Here is a 26,576-nt window from a genome sequence, read left to right on the forward strand (position 1 = left end):
TCCTTATGACCTTTGAAACAAGAATTACTAGAGTTGAAGGTGTTAAGTTGGGAAGATGTACTGTGTTCTTCCATTAAAGCAAAAGGCCAAAGAGAAGACAGCCTTACCTGACGTAGAGAGAGATGGGCACCAGGGTATTCAGAACAATGATGTAGCCCCAGAAATTTAGGAATCCACGATAGGAGGGTGTAGCGTCTTCTCCATCGTAGAGGTACCAAGAAGAATTGCCAATTTGAGCTTCCCAGTAAGCATGGCCGATGGCAAGACCCGCAGAAAGCAAGATAAGAACAACAAAGATCTAAAAGACATTCAACAGTTAAGTTTATTCTAAAGATGCATTGTCGACCCCATGCATTTTATAGACGCTAGTTTATCTTATCAATACTTTCCTTATGTATGATAATTTAGTAGTCTGTAAAAACAACACACTTAAAATAGAAACAGTGTCATAAGAATGCTTTGAAAGTCTACTTATTTCTATGGTTGATTGATTTATCCTACATACCACATATAAGGTGAGGTTTTGTTCCCAAAATTATCTTTCAGAAGAGAAGGTGGTATCTTATATTCAAATCTTTAAATATTCTCATATTATTGAACATCCTCTCAATTACTTTTCCTTTGAACAATAGCATGCTGTCTGGGAAAGACACCTTACCTTAGCATGAAACAATTTCAAAGAATGCTAAATTGGGATACGTATAGAAAATGTTTGAAGGAAATGATTTTTTAAAAAAGAAGGCAAGGAAATTTCACCCAGATTTGGGTAATTATTTCTGAAGGTTTAATGATCACTTAACGTTTAAGATCCTTTAAGAAGTCATACAGTAATTATTCTGTTGTGGAAATTGAGCATATACTTAAGGGATGAATAAAAAAGTCAACAGCCCTAGTGCTAGTTGGGTATTTGTGGGTAAGAATAAAATTTCCAGGGGCAAATTTAATTTTCTGGACACAGATTCCAAAAGTGCTATATTTCAAAAGAACTTGGCACAGAGGAGAGATGCTGAGCACCTCGTGAAGAGATGATGGGCGTCTTGTGAAGGCTCACGCCACAACCAAGACAATGACATGGAAGATGCATCAGAAAAGTTCAAATGAAGTTTTCATGAAATGTGAGAGCAGGAAAAACGAATTGTCTCTTAAATTATTATATTACTTTTATGTAATTTTGAATATGTATATGCAATTGAAGTACTGTAAGTATTATAAGTCTCTAAAAGTTTACGTATTCAAATTAAACTAGATCAGATTGATCAAGATGGCGGACTAGAAGGACCTAGAATTCACCTCCCCTGTGAACATACCAAACGAAACTAAATACCTGAAAAAATTTCTCATTGGCAAACTGGAGGACTGCCTGATATTTAGGGCCACCCTACATGCAGAACAGTTACCATAGCAGTCCTGAGACTGCTATCCTTAGAAGGCCTGTTTGCAAGGTTGACTGTTGGCTGGCTTCTGGGAACTTAGATTTTGGAAGGGTTTCCTGATTCCTTATTTCTTATTCTCTGATAAGAATGGCTCATTGTGCCTAACTATTTGTGTAAAACAATATGTTTTATGCTGAATACCCACATTCCTTTAGGGAGTCTGAAATTTTGGTACATGCCAGGCAGATAAGTGCCTACACAACCAGACCCCAATAAAACCCGGGCACTGAGTCTCTAATGAGCTTCTCTGGTATAACCAACACTTCACATGGGCTGACACAAATTGTCACTGGGGTGGATTAAGTGTGTCTGGTGTGTATGACCCCACTGGGAGAGGACTCTTGGAAGCTTGTGCCTGGTTTCCTCTGAACTTTGCCCCATGAGCCTTCTCCCTTTGCTGATCTTGCTTTGTAATAAGCAAGAATTATCATTATAAATTCTAACTATAAGGACAACTATACACTGAATTCTATAAGTCCTCCTAGTGAATCATCAAAACTGAGGGTGGTCTTGGGGACCCTTGAGAGACCTTATACCTAAACTTGCCTTATATTTGGACTCATACAGTACATGTTGGGGGAAAAAAAAAAAAAGGTTGGCTTTTAAGAGAACTATCCCTATGGGAAACTAACAGCAGTAAAATCAACCCTACCTTGACTTCAGGAGCCCAGTCCCACTAACTTATCTACGGCTCCCTGGTTTCCCAACTGATCACTCATCAACTCAGGGTACCCAACAACTGAAATTTACATTCCCAGGGAGATCCTCCAATTAGAAATGTAGCATTTCTGAGAAAAGGTGAGGGAATCTCCTCTCCCGTCCACCCCCTCCCAACCTTGGTGCACCTTGTGAACTTTTCTACTTGGCCTACGGAGATAAGACTTCTCTGCTTCAACAAATCTAGACCAAAAGACAGCAATATACCAAAACAGAAAATAAGTACCGTGTACACCATGTAGTTCATCAAGTAATCAATTTTAGTTCTTTTAAATCTGGTTTTCCCACTATTCTTCATTATTTTAGTGTCAGCACCTAAAAATGGAAAATTCAATATGATCAACAATTGGGAAAATCAATTCACTGGCATGTCAATAAAATGACTCTTTGGTTTCAACAGAGAAAGGACATAAAATCAATTTCCTCCTTTAAATCTTCAATGAGCCTACAGATCAATTTCCCAAGAGACTCAGAAAGTACCTGCAAAAATGACCAATCCATGGCAGAAATCAGTGTTCCTGATTACACAGCCGCGTAACAAAATTTTATCAGCATCCAAAGGAAAACTTGTATTTCTCCAAAATAGTGTTCCTGTAAACTTATCTAGTCGGTTATTCGGTTCCTCACATTCAATAAAACCTTTTAAAGGAGATATGATCTACATAAGTACTCACATATGAAAGATTTTCTGGTTTTAATTAATATGGACTGAATCAAGCAATGAAAATTTGAAACAAAGTAAGACATGTTTGCACAAACCATCAAATGCTGCCAATGAATTTTCTTTTTGGAGATCCTGGTGTGTGATTTCAAGTGCCATTTTGAACTTTAAATTGGTTTCTCTAAAGGAAGAGAAAAAAAATTAAATGAACAAATTTCAGAGTTTGAAAAGGAAGTTAAAGAAAATTGTACAAAGTAACATTAGGCACACCTGGAAATGAAAGCTAAATAATTAGTTTTTTCTATTTTCAAACTCTCTGTTCGCTTGGGAACTTCAGGTTTGGATGAAGTTATCCCCTGAACTAGACAAAAACCCCTGACCGGGGAAATGTTGGCCCCCTTTGCTGTTTGTTACAGTGAGGCAATCTGGGTAGGACAGAGGTACCCAGAAGCTTCCTTTCCCTCTTCTTACTAACTTAATTCTTACCACCAACCTGAACTATCAAACTGCTGTTTAAAAACATATCTTCTAATATTTAATCACACTAAGATAATTCTACAAAACATATTTGTGTTTGAAAGGGTCAAGACTCTATCAACTTAACATTTTCTAGAGTGAATAACTGGATCCTATGTCTTTGAAAGATTAATTCTATCTAAAAAAGGACATGGTCACCTTACCCCCAATACTTGGCATGTCCCCACCGCAGTGGAAGGCTAGGCACATGCAAGAGGACATGCAGGGCCAGGCTGGGCACACATGCTCTGGAAAGCAAGCCTGTCTTACTACGATGAATAACTTTTTTCAAGTTCCACAAATACTGACTGGGGATTTACACGCACTAAGAAGTGGACCAGTGGTTCTCAACTTTCCATTCTGTTTGCTCTGACAGAGCATGCTAGCATTTTATATCTTTGTAAAACTTTAGAATCTCTCATTCACGGGAATAAGAGCTGCTTTACAGTGAAGGTTGAACAATCAACGGACTGATTTATAGAGCAAAGAAAGCCCTCGTTTTTACTCAGATGATCTCAGCTCTCCATAAAGAAGCTTACGCACATCTAGGGTGTGGGGAAAGGGGTTTATGCCAGAATGGGAAACACAGGCACTGGCCTTGGGAGCGAGCACAGGGGAGCAGCACCCCAACTCTGCCACCCACTGTGTGACCCTGGGCAGGCGACCTCACCTCCAGTGCCTCAGTTTCCTCACGGGTAACTTCGAGGTAATAATAATATTGCCTCATAGGGTTGTGGAAAAGATTAAATGAGCTACCACGCAAAACTAATGCAACCTCGTCGGCACTCCATACGTATACCGAAAACCGGTCAAAATGGTCAAAAATGGAAGTTTATCTTTTCAAGTGGCAGCATAATAACCAAAACCAACAAAGAGGGAAAACGGTTCACTGGCAAAGAATTCAAAAATCTATTCTTTGTTTTCCAAAACAGATACTAATAGTCATTCATCTGTGTCTGAACACTGCTCAGCAGCTTACAAAGGGCTCAGGCATACACTGTGTCATCAAACCTGCTACTTTCCCTGAAAATGGGCTTTCAAATATGGCGATGGAATGGGCAAAGAGAAGTTGGTCTACTAGGGAGTCAGACCATTGTTGTCTTACTGTGGGTCCTTCTAGGTACTAACAAGGCAAAGACAAAGAGAGGCTGGTCTCCTACAGAGGTTGCTGGACAGCCAGCAGGGGGTAGAGGTAAGGCCAGACCTCAGGGCTTCTCATCCAGCTGCACAGCTTTCAATGTAACAAAGGTTAGCCTTCCAAAGGTTAGCTTTCCAACAGGCCCACCTAAGACCCACCTACCCGTCCAGTTCAGCCGTTTCCACGTAGCAGAGGCTGTTAGGTTCAGAGCTGGACAGCAGCAGGATGTCAGCCTGTTTGAAACAAAACACACCAATAACACAGAGAGACCCCGACCCCCGAGGCAAAACTGAGCACCAGGTCAGATGTGAGGACAAGGAATGAGACAGCAGAGCTTGTCCACTTACTGGGATGAAATCATTTTTTTTCAGACGAATGACATCTCCGACTTGAATCTCTTTCCACTTGGCAATTTTGAACCTAAATATTAAAAAGAATGATAGTTTAGTGGCTTTTTAAAGTTACTGGCAAGGGATTTGGAATTATTCTGTCCGGAAGCCAAAGATTCTGGGAAAACATATACATCACAGGGAAAAGGTCTGCCAAAAGTTCAGCCGTCTGATGATTAAGGGGTCACAGGATCGTCTTCTCCTCTGAAGGAAGTAACAATGGGGGTGCTGACTTTGATGTGTCCTTTCCATTCTATGTTGTATAACTGAGGGTCAATGGGGGCTCCTTACATGTGTGGGAAGGAGACACATGCCACCCCTCTGTTTCTGCTCATGTCCTGTGCTCCCAGCCCTTCTCCTTCCTTTCCTCTCAGTTATCCATCACCTGCTGGTGCCAGGACAGGGATGCAGTATGGCTCCCACATGGGCCACCTGGAATCGTCACGGAGCTTTAGTGCTGGCCTCCTCTCTACTGTTTTAAAGTTATCTTTTTGATGAGTGTGTACCCCTTTCCTAATGAATCTCCTAAGGATACTGATAAAATAAAAAGATTGCTTCCTTCAGTATTAAATTCTACTGGAAACACCCATTTAAATGTTTAACAAGTCAACATTTTTTTAAAGTTTTAAAATATAGTATAGGAAGACCTCGGAGATACTGCAGGTTCAGTTCCAGACCACCACAACAAAGCAAATACTGCAATAAAGCGAGTCATATGAAATTTTTGGTTTCCAGTGCATATAAATGTTACGTTTACACTATACTGTAGTCTGTTAAGTGTGCAATAGCATTGTATCTAAAAACCAAATGTACGTACATTCTTTAAAAATACTCTATTGCTAAAAAACACTGTCATCTGAGCCTTCAGTGAGTTGCAATCTTTTTGCAAAAGCAACATCAAAGATCACGGATCACAGATCACCATGACAAAAAAATAATAATGATTAAGTTTGAAATATTTCAAGAATTACCAAAATGTGACAGAGACACGAAATGAGCAAATGCTGTTGGAAATACAGCAACTTGCTTGACGCAGGGTTGCCACAAACCTTCAATTTGTTAAAAAAAATGCAGTATTTGTGAAGCACAATAAGGCAAAATGCAATAAGGTAAGGTCTGCCTGTTGTCTGTTTTAAAGGTTTTCATTATAGAAAAGATATCCCTAACAGATATTATGAACCTACCACAACTAATAACCTTAATTTTTTTGGAGGCAGAAATCCAATTACTATGTTGGTCCTCCCATTAATTTATGGATAAAAGAGACCTGGAGATTTAAAATACATTTAAAATATATGCTTATACCCCAGTTTCCCCAATTTTACAAGAATTTAATACACAATTTTTAACCTCAAGATATTTCTTAACCTGGCTTATCTTTCACTAAGAGGAATGGTAGTTAGTTTACATTTTAATATTTCTGAAATGATCAATTAGCAATGTGCGTGTGGGTCTCAATTATAAATGAATAAGTTAAGCACCTTCTTGTCACGGCTCTTCAGGGGTATTAGAAGCAATTCCGTTTGACTCTTCCACTGTGATGTCCAGTTTCCCCTTGGGAGACCCCTGTCACTTTGCCCCACGGATGCCCAAGTCCCCATACATGGGCTGTCGGGGCCACAGTCATGCCCGATATGCACTCCTAACCCCAATTCAAGGCTACTCAGAGCTACTCTTTACCAGTGTAGCCAGCCAGGCTGTGGGCTAAACAGGGCTCTGTGGGCTAGCTATGAATCTCACCACCATCCACGACAGTGATTCTAAGTGACTTGAAGGGTAACCTTTGGAACAGAATCTATTTATTTGGAAGGGAAAAAAAGCATCTAAACATATTTATAGATTGAAATAGTCTATATTGAAAGTAGACACCATTGAAGCGTGGCTATAACTCAGGTTATTTTCCTCAGTGTTGACACACGAAACGTCTTTGAATTGGGCCTTAGTCACTATTTTTAGCACTTGAATTTGTAGTTCTGCCTCGAAGCTCTTGCTCAAAAAACGACTCATCACTGGTCCCTGAGTTGGCACGTTGATCACCATTGACTACGTTACTTTAGCAAACATTGACGAGCACATTCTGTGTGCTGGATGCTCAGGTGGACACAAAAACAAACACCACCAGGTGCAGTCTCCCCAAGAAACTTAGAGTTCCGGACAGATGAGACTTCCACACAAATAATTCTAATGAAATTCAGATCATAATAAGAAAGATGAAAACAAAACGCTCTAAAAACACAGCGAGGGACTTCCCCGCTGGCGCAGTGGTTAAGAATCCGCCTGCCAATGCAGGGGACACGGGTTCGAGCCCTGGTCCGGGAAGGTCCCTCACGCCACGGAGCAACTAAGCCCGTGTGCCACAACTACAGAGCCTGCGCTCTAGAGCCTGTGAGCCCCAACTATGGAGCCCACGTGCCACAACTACTGAAGCCCGCGCGCCTAGAGCCCGTGCTCCGCGACGAGAAGCCACCGCAATGAGAAGCCCGCACACTGCAACGAAGAGTAGCCCCCGCTCACCTCAACTAGAGAAAGCCCGCGTGCAACCACGAAATAAATAAATATATAAATAAATAAATTTATTAAAAAAAAAAAAACAACACAGTGAAGGAAGAAATCACTGTAGCTGGGGAGTCAGGAAGGGTGTCAGGACATCCGGGCAAAGCCCTGGGCAGCATAAGTTTGGGAAGAGCAGAGATGGAGCAGCACACGCCAGGATGACAGGCTGTGTAAACACAGGAGTGCCGAGGACAGAGAGCCCCACCAGGCAACCGCCTGGACCCCAATTTGGGTATAGCTTTGTCTTAGGAAGTGAAGAGAGGCCTTTACAAGGAAAAGGTTCATGCACTGATAGACTTCCAAGTTCAAATAGTTATCTCTGAGGATGTTTCTAGATGTATTTGTACATTACATCCTTGGAAGAAAGTCACACGTTCAGAAAAGCACGGTACCTGCTATCCTTAATGACTTCACACGTCCTATTGTTGATTTCGTTGTCCATTTTATGGCGAGCCTTGAGAGGAGGGATGGGAAAGGTTATCTTAACAATCTCAAAATGTCAAGTATTAATGCCACTTGAAAATATGCTTGCAGCAGTGAGGAGGAAGCTGCACAAAAAATCCTTACCACATCGTCCACGAGGTCTTTGATGGCCGTAATGCCCAGCACCACAAGCAAGGGCACCAGGGTGGTGTACCACGCCAGGGTCGTGATTTGAGGGATTGCCTGAAAGAGATCAAAAAGGCGGCGTACGTGTGTGCCCAGGAAGGCACAGCTAACCTGCAGGCAACTGCTAATTCTAAGCTTGTTGATTCTAAGGTTAATCTCCATTATCATCCAGGCCTGCATCCTGCCGAGCAGGCATGAAAAGGTGCTGAAGCACCCAGCTAACCTTTCTCGTGTCTCTCTCCTCTCTCTCCTCTCTCCTCTCTCTCTCTCTCACTTACGGTCTCCTGGGACACAGCCCAGAGGACAGTGGCTCCCGGTCTCATTATGGCTTTCACAGGACACCAAGGAAGCTTTGTAACATGATATCTAAGAGAGAAATGCTCCAAACCTTTTGTGAAAGTCATAATTAACAACGGGCAGGCACTGTAGGATCCCAGGGAGAAGTAGTCCTTTAACTTCTAGGGAATGCATACAGCAGGCTTTACACTGCTGGTTGTTCAGCAGTGGTCTCTGAGGGTCCCATGATGGAGGCAAAAATGGCAGTAGATAGTGGCTGGCTGTGGATTGGGTGGGGCATCTTTGGGACCATTAGGAGAAAGTGCTTCCTTCATGGTCCTTGCTATCAGTCTAGCCAAGAAAGAGGGTGGCCTTGCAGGAAGCCTCACATCCATCAAGATGGCCATCAAGTTGGAATAAAAGATTGGGAAGCAAGTAAAGATCTCTTGCAACCATCCTATTGATCATCAGGCCATTATCATGTAGTGGTTAAAATGACAAGCTTTGGAGTCAAACTCCTGGATCCAAGTCCTACCCAGCCTCGCCACGTAGGGTGATAGGACTTGAAGCAAGTTGCTCTACCTCACCAGGCTTCAGTTCTTCTCTGCAAATTGAAGGTTATGATAGTACTTAACGAGCACAAGAATTAAGTGAAGTAACAGTGCAAGGAAAGGGCTGTCTAAGGCTATTACTAGTTCCCTAATTTGGATCACTGTACCTTCAGAAAAGATAATTAGGGGATGGTTAGAAGAGAGAAAGCTCATTTCCCACATTATTGTCAATATGTGGAACTCCCCTTTTCCCTCTAGAAGGAAGTAAAGGGAAGGTAGCACTTTGCTCTCCAGATAAGTGAATTCCTTGCCACGATTAAGATAAAAAAAAAAAAAAAAAAAAAAAACCTCAAGAAAAGATTAGGCCTTTCCAGTAGTGTAAAACCAGTTCACAAAATAATTTGAGAATTATGACCAAAATACTAATAAAAATCAACAATATTTTGGCATCCAAATAAAAAAATAAAGGCCAACCATGAAAAAATGGATTTAATTTTAAGGTACGATTATTTTACAAAGTGAAGATTTTAACTTTACTCACTTCAGGGAAACCAGTTTTACCACTGACATCAGTAGGAAATTGAATTTTTTTAAATACAGAATTAAAATAACATTTCCGTTTGCTCCCATTCTCTGTTCATTTAACATTGTTGAGCTGGTTCTGTCTATAATGCACTTTCCCTTACGTGCAGAGCTCAGACATCCATATAGAAAACTTTCAAGATTACTCACATTTTATATGCAACTTAAACAATAACAACCTGAATGTTATTAAGTCACCATAATTCAGAGCAGATTTAAGATATCAAAGGGTATTACCTGTAAGATAAGAAGGACCAGGAAATAGAAATTGGCTGCTCTCTTAAACTGCTCAAACAAATTCATTGGTAGAAAGGTAAATGCATTATACTTGTATGTTCTAATTGCATTATTCTGTTGGAAAAAATGAGAAAGTCATTCTAAACAATGCCACACACTTAACACAGTGTCACAATGTATATACACCCGCAAAAATCACTAAGCCCTGTAGCCTACAGGGACCAAGGACGTAATCTGTCAGAAAGATACTGAGATTTCCTTTAAGCTTTTACTTCTAACTGGGCCTCAAGATGACCCCTTGGAGGCTTATGTCAGAGACAGTAACAAGATGCAGACATTTCACCTCAAAGGTCTCTGTGGCAAATCCGACTGTGACCAAATTGATCCTGCTGTTGGGTCCCTTGACCCCTTAGAGCCTCCTTGAAAATGTGGCAAAGATGGGAAGAAAATGGGAGACATCAACGTGGGGGAAAAAGGAACATTCTTTTACTTAAGAGGGATGGAGGCTGTGTAAGAAAAAGAAACGGGTGTGGTTGAGTTGTGTGCGCCGAAAGATATGCTCAAGTCCTGACCCCGATACCTGTGACGGTCATCTTATTTGGAAATAGAGTGTTTGCAGATGTAATCAAGTTACAGTGAAGTCATGCTGGATTAAGGTGGCCCTAATCCAATGACTGCTGGCCTTAGTAGAGAAAAATTGGGCAAAGACACAGAAACACACAGGGAGGCCGTGTGAAGACAGAGGCAGAGATTGGAGTGATGCGTCTACAAGCCAAGGAACACCACGGATTGTCAGCCGGAAGCCACAGGAGAAGTTTGGAACAGATTCTCCCTCAGATGCTCCAGAAGGACCCAACCTTGCTGACACCTTCATTTTAAACTTCTGACCCCTTGAATTGTAAGAGAATAAATTTCTGTTGACTTAAACCACCCAAGTGGTAGTACTTCGTTAGAGCAGTCCTAGGGATCTAACAGACAAACATTTCAGCCCAGACGTAATGGGGGTTCTTTATATTTCAATGATAATAAGCATTTTTGAGGTGAAAATATCTTCAAAGTCTCTAAATCCATCACAGGCAGAGGAGGGGGAAATAAGTTACTAAGATTCCTTTCAAATTCTTATTACTGTCAAAAACAAGGCTTCTGTGATATTACTGTAGATTATTTTATAAAATATTTTTAAAAGAGCTTTGTACATACAGAGGGGAAATTTCAATCTACACAATTTTGTTTTGTTTTAAGCCACCCCCAAACACCCTTAAGGTAGTTAATCTTAGTGTGACGAATAAAAATGACATTCCAGGAATCTAAAATATGACACAAATGAACCTAGCAGATTCAAACTATTATATATAGGATGGATAAACAACAAGGTCCTACTGTATAGCACAGGGAACTATAGTCAATATCCTGTGATAAACCACAATGGAAAAGAATTTTTAAAAGAATGTGTATATATATATATATATATATATATATAAACTGAATCACTTCGCTCTTCAGCAGAAATTAACACAACATTGTAAATCAACTATACTTCAATTTAAAAAATGACATTCTAGAGAACTAATGATGATTATCAGTAGCCCCAGGCCAGGGGTTACATGGAAGGCAGGTGTCACACAAAGCCAGTAAGCATGATGGCTATTGGGAAAAACTGGCTTTTACTAAAATTAATTTAGGAAGTTAAAATCAACTTACCGCATATTTGCTCTCCTTAATACAAAAGAACTTTGTGTTCATAAAATGAGGTTGTTCGTGGAAGTTTCGATCATTTGCTTTGACTTGCCATGTACAATCTTTAAAAAAGAAAGAGAAAAAAGTCCATCAAGTAGAAAATTCGCATGTTGCTATGGGTTGAGTTATGTCCTTCCTAGATTCACACACTGAAGCCCTAACCCGATCCTGTACCTCAGAATATGACCTTATTTGGAAACAGTCACTGCAGATACAATTAAGTTAAAGTGGGGTCATTAGAGTGGACCCTAATCCAATATGACTGCTGTCCTTATGACAAAAGAAAATTGGGACAGAGATACCCATAGAGGGAAGACAGTGTGAAGTCACAGGGAGAAGACAGCCACTTACAAGCCAAGGAGAAAGAGGCCTGGAACAGATCTTTCCCTCACAGCCCTCAAAAGGAATCAACACCGCAACACTTTGATCTCAGACTTCTAGCCTCCAGAACTGTGAGACAAGAAATATCTGCCGTTCAAGCCGCCCAGTTTATGGTACTTTGTTAGGGCAGCCTGAGCAAACCAATGACCATGTTGTAACTGGACCCACTGTTCATAGAACATTCGATTCTAAAAGAGAAATCCTCATTTAAACATGGCCCGAACAAAAATCCCAGAGCTCTACAAAGTGACAGCTAAATTATTACTTCAAACTCATTTACTTGGTTTGTAAAATGTATAACCCATTACATACTTAGTGAATGAATAAATCAAAGAAAAAGGGTATCGCCGACGAATTCAACACTTTTGAGTTCTGATCATAGATCGGGGTTGTACACGGCTTTATCCTGATGGCCAGCATCTGCTGCTGTCTTTCTAAGTTCATTCCATGCACTTAATGTCACATCTACCACTCAATCGCCAGTTCTAAATTCCAGGGAACTTTAGAAAGCCCTCGGCTTCTCTGTTGCTAGAGGGAACAACTCTCAGGCGATAGGTTCCCATAAAACCTCTGACAGGCTGGAAGGACCCTCCGAGGACATGCTTGCCGACCTTCTGAATGAACAGGAAAGGTAAAGTTCACAAACAGTGAGATATAGTTTATCTCTAGCCTGATTCCTTTCCATCTCAATGGTGGAGTCCAGCTCCTAATGGAAATTCCAGCCAAAGGGACCTTCCAACCTAGAGATGACTAGCCTGGCAGTCAGGCTACAGTTGTAGGGAAGAAATTTCCACCCACCTGTTCTGTCTTTGCCCATCTGCTCTTGACTTCTACTGTCCCATGATGTATGGCTCTAAAGGGAACATTTGTTCAGTGCTTAGTAGGCGCCAGGCATCATGCCAAGTAGTTAATATCTCGGTTTTACAGCTGAGGAAACGGAGGCAGAGACAGGATTCAGGGGGAGAATCAGAATTCAAAGTCTGGCAGTCTGACCCCCAAGCCAACCTCTCCATCCACCTCGCTCTACTGACTGGACTTTCTTTTGTGATTTATGCTACAAACCACCATGAGAACTGCCTTGTTAGTGAGCAGACTTTGGCGGGGGGGTGTCACTTATCAGTATAGGGTCAACCTTTCCACTGTTACCTAATATCAGGCTGTGCTTCTTCTCCTAACAGGAAGGCATAAGCTGTCACCGCTATGAAAGCTCAAGACAAGGATATTATAACTTAGGAAGAAAAGTTCAGGAAGCACCTTTTTGGCATAAGGTCCCCCACTGACTGTGTGTTGGAACATGCATGTGAGATGAACTTCCCTTGTGTGATACACACGAGAGTGGGTGAACCAGGTGTCGTTTTTAATTTTTTCCCACATTACTCTTTTTTTAACTTTTTTATTTTATTTTTTGTATTTTGGCTACACTGTGTGGCATGTGGGATGGTTGCCGGACCAGGGGTCGAACCCAGGCTGCCGCAGTGAAAGCGCCGAATCCTAACCACTGGGCCACCAGGGAACTCCCATGAACCAGGTCTTGATGAGCTCCTCCTTCTTCTACTGACAAAGAAGGGGGATCAACAACTCATGAGACATTCTTTTTGGAGATGGGATTATATTAGAGAACATTTACAAGTAAAGGATTATAAGATTATCAATCTTATGACTACAATTATAAAAATTTAAATATGCTTTAGAAAAAAACATATTTCATTTTTTAATGATTCATTTTCTAGACTTCTACTTCAAAGAAAGTACGTATAATACTGCAAAAGGAACAGTTGCGGACTACTGAAGAAAGCAAATAATTAACCTTATGACTTTTTAAAAACCACTATACCATTATTGAAAATTTCTCTTGCATCATTTGGACTGCCATTCATTGGGTAATCATAACTGTTATGTCATTACAAATGGAAATGTTCTAAGCATCTTTTTAGCTTACATGCAATATTATCAAAAGGGAAAATTTTAATGGAACTGCACGACAGCTCCTAAGGGCTGTTAGAATGTGTGCAATCAGAACATTTCTTCCGACTGAAAAAGGAGATCGAAATGGAAGTAGGTAAAAAAAGATATTTTATAGGGTAATCTTGAATCCATTCTATTTTATGGTAACTTGCAAATTTTTAAAGGTTTAATTTGGCTCCCAGATGACTTGTAACACATCTCTGGTCACCAGTGTTCTAGAATACCTCTGAGAACTGCCGTTCAAAAATTCAGGAAGGTTGAGAAGAAAAACAGACAAGATTCCTCGAGAAGGGAGAAAAGACCAATGAGAAGGGATAAAATCAATCTCAGAAATGCTCAAGAGGAAAGAATAAGCTGCCCTGTTAATGAGTTGGATTCTTCGTCCCCCTGGTGGCTCTTTAAATTTGCTTCATAATTAACTCCTCCAGACAGTGGTTCCTCTGTCTCAGCACAACCCCCTCATTCCCCAGCCCAGTTTGAACTGGATGCCTCAGATAGAGGGTAGTATCTGACCTCAAGTAGGGGCAGTGAAGGGTCTGCTAGAAATGACCTGGGTCTCTTAATTTTACAGTTTGAATAACACGTTGGGGAGCTTGGAGAAAGTAACTAGTGTCTTCGTCTACAATATACTGAGCTTAACCACAGGAGCATTTGTAGTTAATTTCAGAAATATGATTGCAGGCAAGTAATCAATAACCCTATTTCTAACAAGGTTCCTTGTTTGGCCTAATTCAGACAAATCAGCAGGCAAAGAAATTGATTCCTTTTCCTGATACTTTCTTGAGTTTCACACTAATTGCTTGAGGAATATTTCAATCAGAGACCATAAAGAAAGTGAACCGTCTTCTGTGGTCAAATACATTTGCAAAACACAGCATCCTACATCCCTCCCTTGGATATTCAATAGACCCACTGGTGTATTAAAGGCTCTGAGAAGTCCGGTAGTAAAGAAACATTTAATTTTATTTAATTCAATCTTTTCAAAATTAATGTGACCACAGGCACATTTTTAACAATCACAGAACACCTATTAATATGGTTTGAGAAATGCTGTGCTAAAGCACATGCCTTTAGGAAGGTAGCAAAATGACACTTGGAAATTTGTGGTTTTGATCAAACATTTACCAGGTACCCAATTAAAACAGAGAACCTTACTAGACACTTGGACCACAAGGCTAATTTATAGAAAAAGTAGGAATCTTGCCCCATTTTCTAGAATGGAAATATTGACCAAGAAAAGAGAAGAAGTAATACACTAACCAGCAAAAAATTCACCTTCACCATATGACCCTTTAGTTAAAAGCTAGAGAGAAATCAGCTAACAAAGGTTGTGCCTAATAAAATCATCAATGCATGTTGCATTTACCATCAGCCAGCTGTGGCTCAAAAATCATCAGGTAAACGTGTATTTAATGCGTGTAAATATGGCTACATGATATTGGGTTTTCCCAGGGTCACCAAGTCCTTTGATCATCACCATCCAGCAAAGAAAGTCAGCTTCACCTGGCCTCTCATCCTCTCAGAGCTGATTCTGAACTCTTGATTTATAGACAACTCTGCAACCAAAAAGTTGCATTGGTTGGTACAAGCTGCAGCAAACTAGCAGAGTTAAACAATCAAAAGTTTAGTGTCAGAAAGGAAAAAAACAAACAACCCAAGAGAGAAATGGGTAAAGGACAAATAGACCGTTCATACACAGGGAAATTCAATGGCTCTTAAATACGTGAAAAGATACTCAAGTTCATCAAAAAAGAAGTACAATTCTTCAGTTACGTACCCATTTTTTATCCTATAATGGCAAAATAAACAGGCCCTCTTAGGTGGTCTCTGCGGAGAGCAATTTGGCCATATCTATCAAACTTTAACACAGACACACGTGCTGAGTGAGTGTATATATACTCTTGGATAAAGAAACAACGTATCTCAGGGCTATTCAATGCATCCCTGTTTATCAGAAAGATTAGAAACAACCTAAATACCACCAAGAGCAGCTGGCTAAACATCCACACAGTGAAAGCCTATGTGGTCTGCAAAAAAGAATGAGGTACCTTTATGTGTACTGATAGGGAAGATCTTCAAATTACACTAAGTGATAAAAGCAGGGAGTATCTACCATGCTTTCAGCCATGTGACATACAGGATGAATGCACAATAGGAATGCATGCATGCGCACACACTTGCACACATGTGATTATGTGTATGTGTATCTATGGGTATATAAGGGCTCATGTTTGTAAGTATTCTTTGTGCAAGGAGTGTGTGTATATCTCCGGAAGGACATACGAGAAATTGGTAACAGCGGCTTCTTTCTGGGAAAGGAAATTGCATGGCTGAGACACAGAAGAGGCAGGGAGGGAGACTTCATTTTCATTCTGCACCCTTTTACCATCAGCTCTATGTGCACGTATTACCTTTGGAAAAAAATATGTTTGCAGTCCAATTCCTTCCCTTTATAGGTTTACATATAAATCAAATACGTAAGTTGCTTGACTTTCTTATGGTCATTATGCCATTATGTTTAATATTTTATCTAAAGGCAGTGGGATGGTGGGTGGGAATAAATCAAGGGAAGAGCATACAGGAAAAGATGGAAACCTATGCAGTCACGGGTAAAAACCACATCTACATTCAACAATGAGTAAATCTTAAAAATATCTCAGAATAAAGCCATACACACACACACACACACACACACACAAATACATACTGTATTCCATTCCAAATCATTCCAAGTGTCTGATTCCATTTATACACAAAGTTTGAAAACATGCAAAACTAAACTGCAGTGTTTAGGGATATACATGTAGGTGGTAAAACCATAAAGGAAATCAAGGGAGTTATTACTATAAAAATGAGGATGGAGGTTACCTCTGAGGAGGGAGCAGGAAGGGGTGGGTAGGACGGACACGGGTGGGGCTTCAGGAGCCCCAGCAATGTTCCTGTGCTGGACCTGGGTGGTACTTACACATGTGCTCACTTAATAATGATCTGTTAAACGATGTATTTGTTTTCTATGCACTTTTCAGTATTTCAAAAATATAGGAAAAGTAGATCAAAAAAGAGGCGAGAATAAAAGTAGTGACAGAAGGGAACTAGCCCAGGATGCTGACAACGGCCAGAACTCAGAACAGGTGAATGAGAGGAACAATGACCCAACAGTGAGCCAGGCCAAGTTCTCCTGGGGGCTCGGGTTGGACATGACCTGGAGGGAGTCAAGTTGGAGGGGGAAGCAGATGCTATTGAGAAAAGTGTGTCCTGTCCACACCCAGCCCTGCTGCCAGGAGGGGCTCTACCTCTCTCAGGTCACGAATGCATATCGGTCACTGAGCTATATATGCGCTGGGTCCTTCCATTCTAACCTGGGTCCAGAACCATCAACAGGCCACAAGGGGTAGAACAGAAGGTGAGATTTAACAAATCATGAGATCAACCCTGCCTGGGAAAGTGAACGAAGTTCCTCCCCCTGGTGTCTTGGATTCTGGTCTTCCTAGATTAGGCTCTACCTCTATGTACACTCATAGTCTCTAGAACATATAGACGGAGAAAACACAGGTCAGCTGTAATCATGACATGTCTTGTAGCAGTGGTTCACAGAGTGAGGGTTCCAGACCAGTGGCAGCAGCGTCGCCTGAGAACTCGTTAAAAATGCCAATTCTCAGGCACTACCCCAGAACTGTCATATCAGAACTTCCAGGCATGGGCCCGACAAAGTGTTTTCACAAGCCTCCCCAGGTGATTCACACGCACACTCAAGTTTGAGAACCACTAATTTAAAATAAGGTAGAACTAGGGGTTAGCAGATGCAAACTATTACATATAGAAGGGATAAACAACAGGGTCCTGCTGTATAGCACAGGGAACTATATTCAGTATACTGAGATAAACCATAATGGAAAAGAATACAAAAAAGAATATATATATACACACACACACACACGTATGTATGTGTAACTGAGTCACTGCTGTACAGCAGAAATTAACACAACACTGTAAATCAACTATACTTCAATTTAAAAAAAAGCAAAAAATAAGGTAGAACTAGAACTCATTTCAGTGGAAACCATCTCTCCATCAGACACAACCCCTACCTTGAGGAGCCCATTGTCTCTCCATGGTAGGCGGGAGAGATACCTAAACACACACAGGAGTGAAGACAATGTATAATGTGGAAGAAAATGTAAGGAAAGAGCTAAGCCCTTGGCAGGACAGGAATTCTAAGTAGCAGCAGTGAATCCGGCCAGGCTGTGGTGGCGTCAAGAGGTACCTTTTTGGAAGAGGTACCTCTCGAGTGGACTCTTAAAAGCTACCCCCAAATCATGCCTGTACAGGGAGAGGAGAGGGGTGAAGGGCATTCCAGGCATAAATACAACAGCAGTGGCCAAAGCACAAAGGCAGAAAACAGCCTGGCCTGGGTTCACACGTGAAGAGCTGGGTGTCAGGGACCACAGGAAGGACAGGAGATGAGCTGAGAGCCAGTGGATTGAGGGGGCCTGGTACGGCAAGCAGAGGGCAGGGGAGATCCACCGGGGGCTTCAGGGTGGGAGTGGCACGGCCAGACCGTGGTTTGCCCGGGTCACAGTAGGAGCAGTGCACAGGGTACATTTGAAGGGAAGAAGTCTAAAGGCAGAAGACAACTGCAGTCATGGAAGGGAGAGTTGATGAGAGCCTGACCCAGGGCTAAGGGGACAGAAATGGGGAGAAGACAGATTCAAGAGCTATAGGACAGCTGACTAAATGTAGGCGAGAAAGAATGGGGAATAAAAATGAAATCAGGAGAAAGACAAACAGCATATGATATCACTTAAATGTGGAATCTAAAAAAATGATACAAATGAACTTATTTACTAGACAGAAATAGACTCACAGACATAGAGACAAACCTGTGGTTATCAAAGGGGGAAGGTGGGAGAGGGATAAATTGGGAATTTGGGATTAACAGATACACACTACTATATATAAAATAGATAACCAACAAGGACCAACTGTATAGCACAGGGAACCATATTCAATAACTTGTATTGTAATAACTTATAATGGAAAAGAATCTGAAAAATAATATGTATACATATACATCTGAATCACTTTGCTGTACGTCTGAAACATTGTAAGTCAACTATATATTTCAATAAAAATATATATAAATTAAAAAAATAAAATAAAAATGAGAAAAAAGTGACCCCAGGATCCTAGTTTGGGTGACTGGATGAACAGAGGTGCCACAGATGAGCTAGAGAACTTAAGAGGTATCCATCTAGTTGGGGGGACAAGGCATTTTCAGATCTGGTGAACTGAAGACCCCCATAGGACACAAGGGTGGAAACGCCCATCCATGAGCTATAGAAACCAAGCTGGAACTCCAGGCTGACGTTCAGGTCAAAGATACAGATTTGAAGGTCCTCAACACTCAGACGTTAGTTGAAATCATGAGAGTGAATGGATTACATAGGAAGGGAGTATGGAGGCAGAACAGTGAGCCAAGAGCAGGGAGTTATGTAAGTACTGGGTGGAGGGGGAGGAAGCCGTGAAAGAGACTTCAAGGCTCAGGGAGAAATCAGGAGAATGGTGGGTAACAGAAGTGAGAGGGCACAGGCAGGAGGGGCAAGTAGCGAGCTGCCCGGTAAGAAAGGGCATAGATGCCCAATGATTTGGTGATCACAAAACCACACTGGTGACCTGACTGAAATACATTTCTTCTGGATGAGAAACTAAAGGGAGTTGGGCTCATTAGGAGGTGTTTCTTAGGAGGGGGGAGACTGAAGGGGCCAGGAAAGAGGGCATTAGGAAACAGGAAGAGAGGGGATGGCTGATGGTAGAGGAGTGTAGAGCAGGCAGGATGGCTCCAAGGTGAGGGGCAAAGAAGGATGCATGAAGGTTTGAACAGCTTTGAGTTTCTTGACTTACGAAGCACCCTCCGGAGAGTGGTGACAGTTTGAAAAGCTTTTGAGAAAATGGGAAAGGCACTAAGTATGGGCAGGTAAGAGACTAGAGTCAAGATTTTATCGAGTTTATCTGCTTGATTATGTGGTGTTTGTAGCATTCAGCTCTGTTGCACCCCATTCCCACCACCAAGTAAAAGAAAAAAAGAAACTCAAAAACTGATAGACTGAAGGCAAAGCAAAAGGCCAAATGCTGCTGTTTGCTTGTGGAAAAAAAAAGAAAAAACACACAACTTCACTCTTGTTCACACTTGCTACTCAAGGTGTGGACCAGGCGTATCACCTGACATCCGGTTAGAAATGCGCAATTTCAGGCCATGCTCCAGACCTGGCACCAGAAGGGCATTTTAACAAGATCCCCAATGAATTCCTATGCACCTTGACATGGGATGAGTTGCTCTTGATTCTACTGGAATCCGGGCTTTTATCCGGATGCTCAGGGCTCCACCCCCAGGGATTTTTGCATTAGACTGGGGTGAACCCAGCAAAGGTCTCAGGTGACCCTAATCTGCAGGCGAGTTGCTATCCACTGTTCAAGAGCAGCATTTCCCAGCCTTTCTCCTGCCTCCATCACATCCATCTGAGGGTGACAAACCCTCCTTACAGTACACCTTGTCACTGAAGCAATACACTGCAGGGTATGAGCAAGGCAGGACTTTAGATTTTGAAATAAATGCCCCTCTCCTCATTGAGAATCTTTATTCTCATGGTGCTTTCCAAACTTGAATGTGCCTACTAATCACCTGGGGTCTTTGTTAAGAGATTCTGATTGGCTGATCTGGGAAGAGCCCAAGGTTCTGCATTTAATCAGAACCCTCGTGAGGCCAACTGGTAGACCTTGCTTGACGAGGTGCACTAGCGGATGCGATGGACTATTCTGTAATGTGAGGTTGAACCTGGTGGAATTCTCCCCTTGCCTCACTCCAGACCTACTCTATCAGCACCTCCAGGGGCTGGGTCCAGGCACCTATGGAGTTTTAAAAGCTCCCCACGTGATTCTAATGCATCAGCAGGATTAAAACCCCCTAGAGTTAGGGACTTCCCTGGTGGCACAGTGGTTAAGAATCCGCCTGCTGATGCAGGGGACGCAGGTTCAATCCCTGGTCCAGGAAGATCCCACATGCTGTGGAGCAACTAAGCCCGCGAGCTACAACTACTGAGCCCGCACACCACAACTACTGAAGCCCGCGTGCCTAGAGCCTGTGCTCCGCAACAAGAGAAGCCACCGCAGTGAGAAGCCAGCACACTGCAATGAAGAGTAGCCCCCGCTCGCCGCAACTAGAGAAAGTCCACACCCAGCAACGAAGACCCAATGCACCCAAAAATAATAAATAAATTTATATCTATATTTTAAAAAAACCCTAGTTAGTGTCCTCCTAAGGTGACTTCTATCATTAAACACCTACTTTAGAGACTCAGGTTCCAAAGTGGCACCAGGAAAGCAATAGCTGAGTTGGGTGTCCATGAGCAAGAGCTTCTCACTTGAGGTTCAGTCATAAATGACATTGCTCAAAAGCAAGTTCTATAAAGTGAGACAATGCAGTCTCACCACCCCGTCCGTCATTACAAATCACTCAGCCGGGAACACCCCACACAGCCTTTAGTTTACAAGCCACCAGTTCCTGTGGTGTTCTTAAGGCTGCTGTAGTGGAAGGAAATTTATGGCTGATTAGAGAAAGAAAATAAGTAGCCAAAGTAGAATCTCCACATGGGGTGTGGGTCAAAAATTCAAAATGCATCAAATTAAGTGGAAAACATAGCTCCTCAGCATGTTTCCTGGATTTCCTAGGATTTCCATATTTTAATGGACTAGCTTAATCTGTTTTTTGATTCCAGATAAAAATTCATAGATGCTCTAAAGATCAACACCCTTAATTCTGTATTTTTATCTGAAGATATCACTTTCATCAGGGATCTAGCTGCCCTTGTTTTGTTGATGCCACATCTGGTCCGAATTTATGTTGTAAGAGAGAACTTCCTCTCTGTGTTCTGATGCTCTTGTGGTGATATCTTTAAGCCTTAACGATTAAACATTCCACCTTAAATACTGTCGACCAATGATCATTTTGCCCCTGAACAGAATTTTGATCAATGAAATTCTGAGTTGGAAAAGATTTTTTAAACAAATGCAGTTTTATATTTTCAAGCACAGAGAGCCACCCAACCCCGTCAAGAAGACAGGTCTTCGGGGATGGCCTCTCATGGAGCGAGAGATGTGCGTGCCTAGCCTGCCAGCTGCTCGCAGGCATGTGCTCCAGAGGTGCCTAGAAGCGGTTCTGCAAGTGGTTTAGCATCGCCTGCACGATCTTGCTCACAGTATTATTTGGCTTTCAACAAAAAACAAAAACAAAGATAAATGACACTAAAGCCTCTGTCTGAATCATCTCCAATTCCAAAGTTGTAGAATCAGAATTATTCAGTTCTCCTGGACATTAGTCACATGTCTTTGCTAACTTCACAAGCACAGACGGTATGCAAACTGGGCGAGTGTGTACTCCAGGAGCCCAGGGTCGGGGGGTGCCTGTGTGCTTATGGAGGGGGTGGGGGCAGATGCTCACTGGAGGGGCTCCTCTCCTAAAACTGAACTCACCTCTCCCTAAGAATACACAGTCTGGGAACTAAAGTTCAGTGCTATTACCGCGTGCTTAAGAATTTAAAATTCTAACAGTTCCCAGGGAAAATGCTGCACCATTCTTGGTCATTTCTTACCACTTCATCCTATATTTCTAAGCTGCCAGCTACCCAGCAACACAAATGGAATTCCTACAAATATCCAAAACTGGTCAAGTTCAAAATAACAATCCTCTCCTTGACCTACAAGGGGCTCCCCCCACCACTACTTATGCCCACAAACAGCTCTGTTATCCACTGAGGCAGAAGGCACCTTCTAAAGGCAGCTGCAACAGTATCTCCAATCCTGCAGCGTGACCTTGTTACGCCTCCATAAAGAAGAGGTGTCTAATTTCCTTTCCCTTGAATCAAGGCTGGCCTCAGTGACTCTTCTGTAACCAAGAGCAGGTAGCACAAGGGATGCTGCATGAATTCTGTGACCAGCTTCTACTCTGATGTCTTGGGCCACTGGTTCTCCAGATGGTCCCTCTAGAATGCTCCCATGGCAGCCCAGCGTTATGCTGGGAGAAGCCCGGCCACGCGGAGGTGCTCCCACTGAAAGACCCAGTTGAGCTTTTGAGTTACCAGCTCAGATGCCAGATATAGGAGTAAAGAAGCTTCCAGATGATTCCAGGCCCCAGTCACCTCAGCTGTTCATCTCCATAGCTGAGGGCCCAGATATCCTAGAGCAGAAACAAGTCGTCTCTACTGTGTCCTATCTCAATTCCTGACTCACAGAATCTGTGAACATCGTGAAATGGTCATTTTATGCCAATAAGTTGAGATTGTGTTTTATGTAGCAACAGATAACTGGAATATCCACTGGGCGTACGGGAGGGTGGGGTGGGCAGCTAAGCCAGAAATTATTCCTCAGGCATCCTTTTCCCTTGACCCTCCCATCTAATGGGATTTGTGAATGTCAAATCCCTAACATATGTCATGATCTGTCCCCTTCTCTGCATCCTGGCCATCTTGGTTTTGATCCTCACTTGGATTATTATCTACTCCCTTCTCCCCACTGCTGCCAACGTAGGATTTCTAAACAAATGTATGTACCCAGTGTATATTTATTGCGTGTCTATTACGTGCTCTGATGGAACAGATATGGCCTCAATTCTCATGAAGCCAACCGTCTACTGGGGAAGCTTCATCCCTACTTCACACAGTCATCCAAGGACATAATCATTAATGCCCACAGGGGTATGAAGAAAAGTGCAAGGGGCTCTGCGACCAGACAACAGGGGTCTGCTCCAGGCTGGGGCTGGGGGTCAGAGAAGGCTTCTTTAAGGAAGTGATGCCTATATCAAGCCCTGAAGGGTGAGAAGGAGACGGCCACAGAGAAGGGGGCTGCTCTGGTCGTTGGGAAGAGTGGATGGAAAGTAGTGGAGGAGGGAAAGACTTGCCTGAACCAGGAACTGAGCGTAGAACAGGGTGAATGGAACGTGTGACTAAGCCTGCAAGCTGCAGGCAGCCAGCCAGCTCGGTCGGGAGAGGAAGATGGGGCCCAATCACTCGGGCCTGAGCCGCCAAGGAACGGAGATGGAATCAGATCCCAGTGCAGTGCCGTCTTTTGCCACCATGGAGATTGGACTGAGAGGAGGAAACATAGCTACGGAGCAGCTGTGGTGGGAGGAGACCGCCGCTGCACTCTCAGCTGTGTTCTCTTCAGCCTAAACTGCTGGCATGGCTCCCTGAGGTCCTCTAGAAAGTGGCCAAACTCTTCAGCACGGCCACTGCCCCACCCCATCACTGAGCTCCAAGAATGACTCGAAGTTCCCTGAACTCTCAGCCCCTTGGAGCTTTCCTTCACGCTGCGTCAGCCTGGTGGGCCCTGAGACCACGGGGATCAATTTGCCTCTCACACTTATTCAGGACCCAGCGCAGGTGTCCTCACCTCCAGGAAGCCTTCCTTGACCAGGGAAGGCCTCTGAAGCGCTCACCTGGTTCCCTATTCATACCTCTGTTGAAGCCTCCGATGCTGTCAGTCACAAACACCCACCAAGCCTCTACGACAAATGCCCCCCAAGCCTGCTGCCCTGACACCGGCTCAGAATAAGACAGATTGGACCTTGGGTCCTTGGAGCACTTACAGATTTAGCTGGAAGATGGGTAATGTACAATCAGCATAAAATAGAAACCAGTCGTTTCTAAGTTACACTGTGATGGGTGCTGAAATGGAGGGGAGTGAGATTACACTAATCCTCTCCCCAGAGCATCTTTATTCCCCCAGGCTGAATCCCAGCTCCTCCACGTGCCGCAGGCATGCCACCCTCCCTCCTGCCACAGAGCCTCTGGATGTGGTCCCCTATTCGGGAGGTTCCTTCCTCTCCCCGCCCCTAATTAACTCTTCTTCGTCTGTCACTTGACAGCACGGGCATGCCTTTCCACAAGGAAGCTTTCCCTGACCCCCATCCAAGGCAGACTCTTTTGTCACAGCTCTTGGAGCGGAACCACAGGTCAATCCATTAAAAGACCAAGTCACTGCATGAGCGAGACTATTTTTGCAACCTTTAGCTTTGTCCCTGTCGCTTTGCGTGTGCGTGGGTGGACTTTTCCATAACTACAGCTCTCTGTCTTCTCTGTCTGAAGACTCTTATGCCTTGCCCCCCGGCAGGTACGCTGAACTATCGGAGACCCAGTCTAAGGTTTTATCTGAGAACCCACTGGAGCCTAGGAAAGCCTGAGGGTGGTGGGGTCAGCATAACTGTCCACAGATGTGCAAAAAAAAAAAGAGAAGGCGAGAGGGCAGACAACAGAAGCAAGAAAAACTACGATCCTGCAGCCTGTGGACCAAAAACCACAGTTACAGAAAGATAGAGAAGATGAAAAGGCAGAGGGCTATGCACCAGTTGAAGGAACAAGAAAAAACCCCAGAAAAACAACTAAATGAAGTGGAGATAGGCAACCTTCCAGAAAAAGAATTCAGAATAATGATAGTGAAGATGATCCAGGACCTCGGAATAAGAATGGAGGCAAAGATTGAGAAGATGCAAGAAATGATTAACAAAGACCTAGAAGAATTAAAGAACAAACAAACAGAGATCACCAATACAATAACTGAAATGAAAACTACACTAGAAAGAATCAATAGCAGAATAACTGAGGCAGAAGAACGGATAAGTGACCTGGAAGACAGAATGGTGGAATTCACTGCTGCAGAACAGACTAAAGAAAAAAGAATGAAAAGAAATGAAGACAGCCTAAGAGACCTCTGGGACAACATTAAACGCAACAACATTCGCATTATAGGGGTCCCAGAAGGAGAAGAGAGAGAGAAAGGACCAGAGAAAATATTTGAAGAGATTATAGTCGAAAACTTCCCTAACATGGGAAAGGAAATAGCCACCCAAGTCCAGGAAGCGCAGAGAGTCCCATACAGAATAAACCCAAGGAGAAACACGCCGAGACACATAGTAATCAAAGTGGCAAAAATTAAAGACAAAGAAAAATTATTGAAAGCAGCAAGGGAAAAATGACAAATAACATACAAGGGAACTCCCATAAGGTTAACAGCTGATTTCTCAGCAGAAACTCTGCAAGCCAGAAGGGAGTGGCATGATATACTTAAAGTGATGAAAGGGAAGAACCTACAACCAAGATTACTCTACCCGGCAAGGATCTCATTTAGATTTGATGGAGAAATCAAAAGCTTTGCAGACAAGCAAAAGCTAAGAGAATTCAGCACCACCAAACCAGCTCTACAACAAATGCTAAAGGAACTTCTCTAAGTGGGAAACACAAGAGAAGAAAAGGACCTACAAAGACAAACCCAAAACAATTAAGAAAATGGTCATAGGAACATACATATCGGTAATTACCTTAAACGTGAATGGATTAAATGCCCCAACCAAAAGACATAGACTGGCTGAATGGATACAAAAACAAGACCCATATATATGCTGTCTACAAGAGACCCACTTTAGACCTAGGGACACATACAGACTGAAAGTGAGGGGATGGAAAAAGATATTCCATGCAAATGGAAATCAAAAGAAAGCTGGAGTAGCTATACTCATATCAGATAAAATAGACTTTAAAATAAAGAATGTTACAAGAGACAAGGAAGGACACTACATAATGATCCAGGGATCAATCCAAGAAGAAGATATAACAATTATAAATATATATGCACCCAACATAGGAGCACCTCAATACATAAGGCAACTGCTAACAGCTATAAAAGAGGAAATCGACAGTAACACAATAATAGTGGGGGACTTTAACACCTCACTTACACCAATGGACAGATCATCCAAAATGAAAATAAATAAGGAAACAGAAGCTT

At 42.6% G+C, this 26,576-nt stretch overlaps 1 protein-coding gene across 2 annotated transcripts in view; it reads right to left on the reverse strand.

Moving 5' to 3' along the window:
* Positions 1-26,576, reverse strand: part of ATP8B1 (ATPase phospholipid transporting 8B1) — a 113,881-nt gene that overhangs the window by 29,802 nt on the left and 57,503 nt on the right. For both annotated transcript variants that reach the window (XM_036874206.1, XM_036874207.1), the window contains exons 3-12: positions 11,364-11,461; positions 9,663-9,776; positions 7,975-8,073; positions 7,800-7,861; positions 4,813-4,885; positions 4,628-4,698; positions 2,910-2,992; positions 2,631-2,789; positions 2,377-2,465; positions 108-298 (exon numbers count right to left, since the gene is read on the reverse strand). In XM_036874206.1, the coding sequence (XP_036730101.1) occupies positions 108-298; positions 2,377-2,465; positions 2,631-2,789; positions 2,910-2,992; positions 4,628-4,698; positions 4,813-4,885; positions 7,800-7,861; positions 7,975-8,073; positions 9,663-9,776; positions 11,364-11,461 (1,039 nt within the window). The remainder of the gene's footprint in view (positions 1-107; positions 299-2,376; positions 2,466-2,630; positions 2,790-2,909; positions 2,993-4,627; positions 4,699-4,812; positions 4,886-7,799; positions 7,862-7,974; positions 8,074-9,662; positions 9,777-11,363; positions 11,462-26,576) is intronic.

This window comes from Balaenoptera musculus, chromosome 14 (genome assembly GCF_009873245.2).
Source record: "Balaenoptera musculus isolate JJ_BM4_2016_0621 chromosome 14, mBalMus1.pri.v3, whole genome shotgun sequence".
Classification (NCBI taxonomy): domain Eukaryota; kingdom Metazoa; phylum Chordata; class Mammalia; order Artiodactyla; family Balaenopteridae; genus Balaenoptera; species Balaenoptera musculus.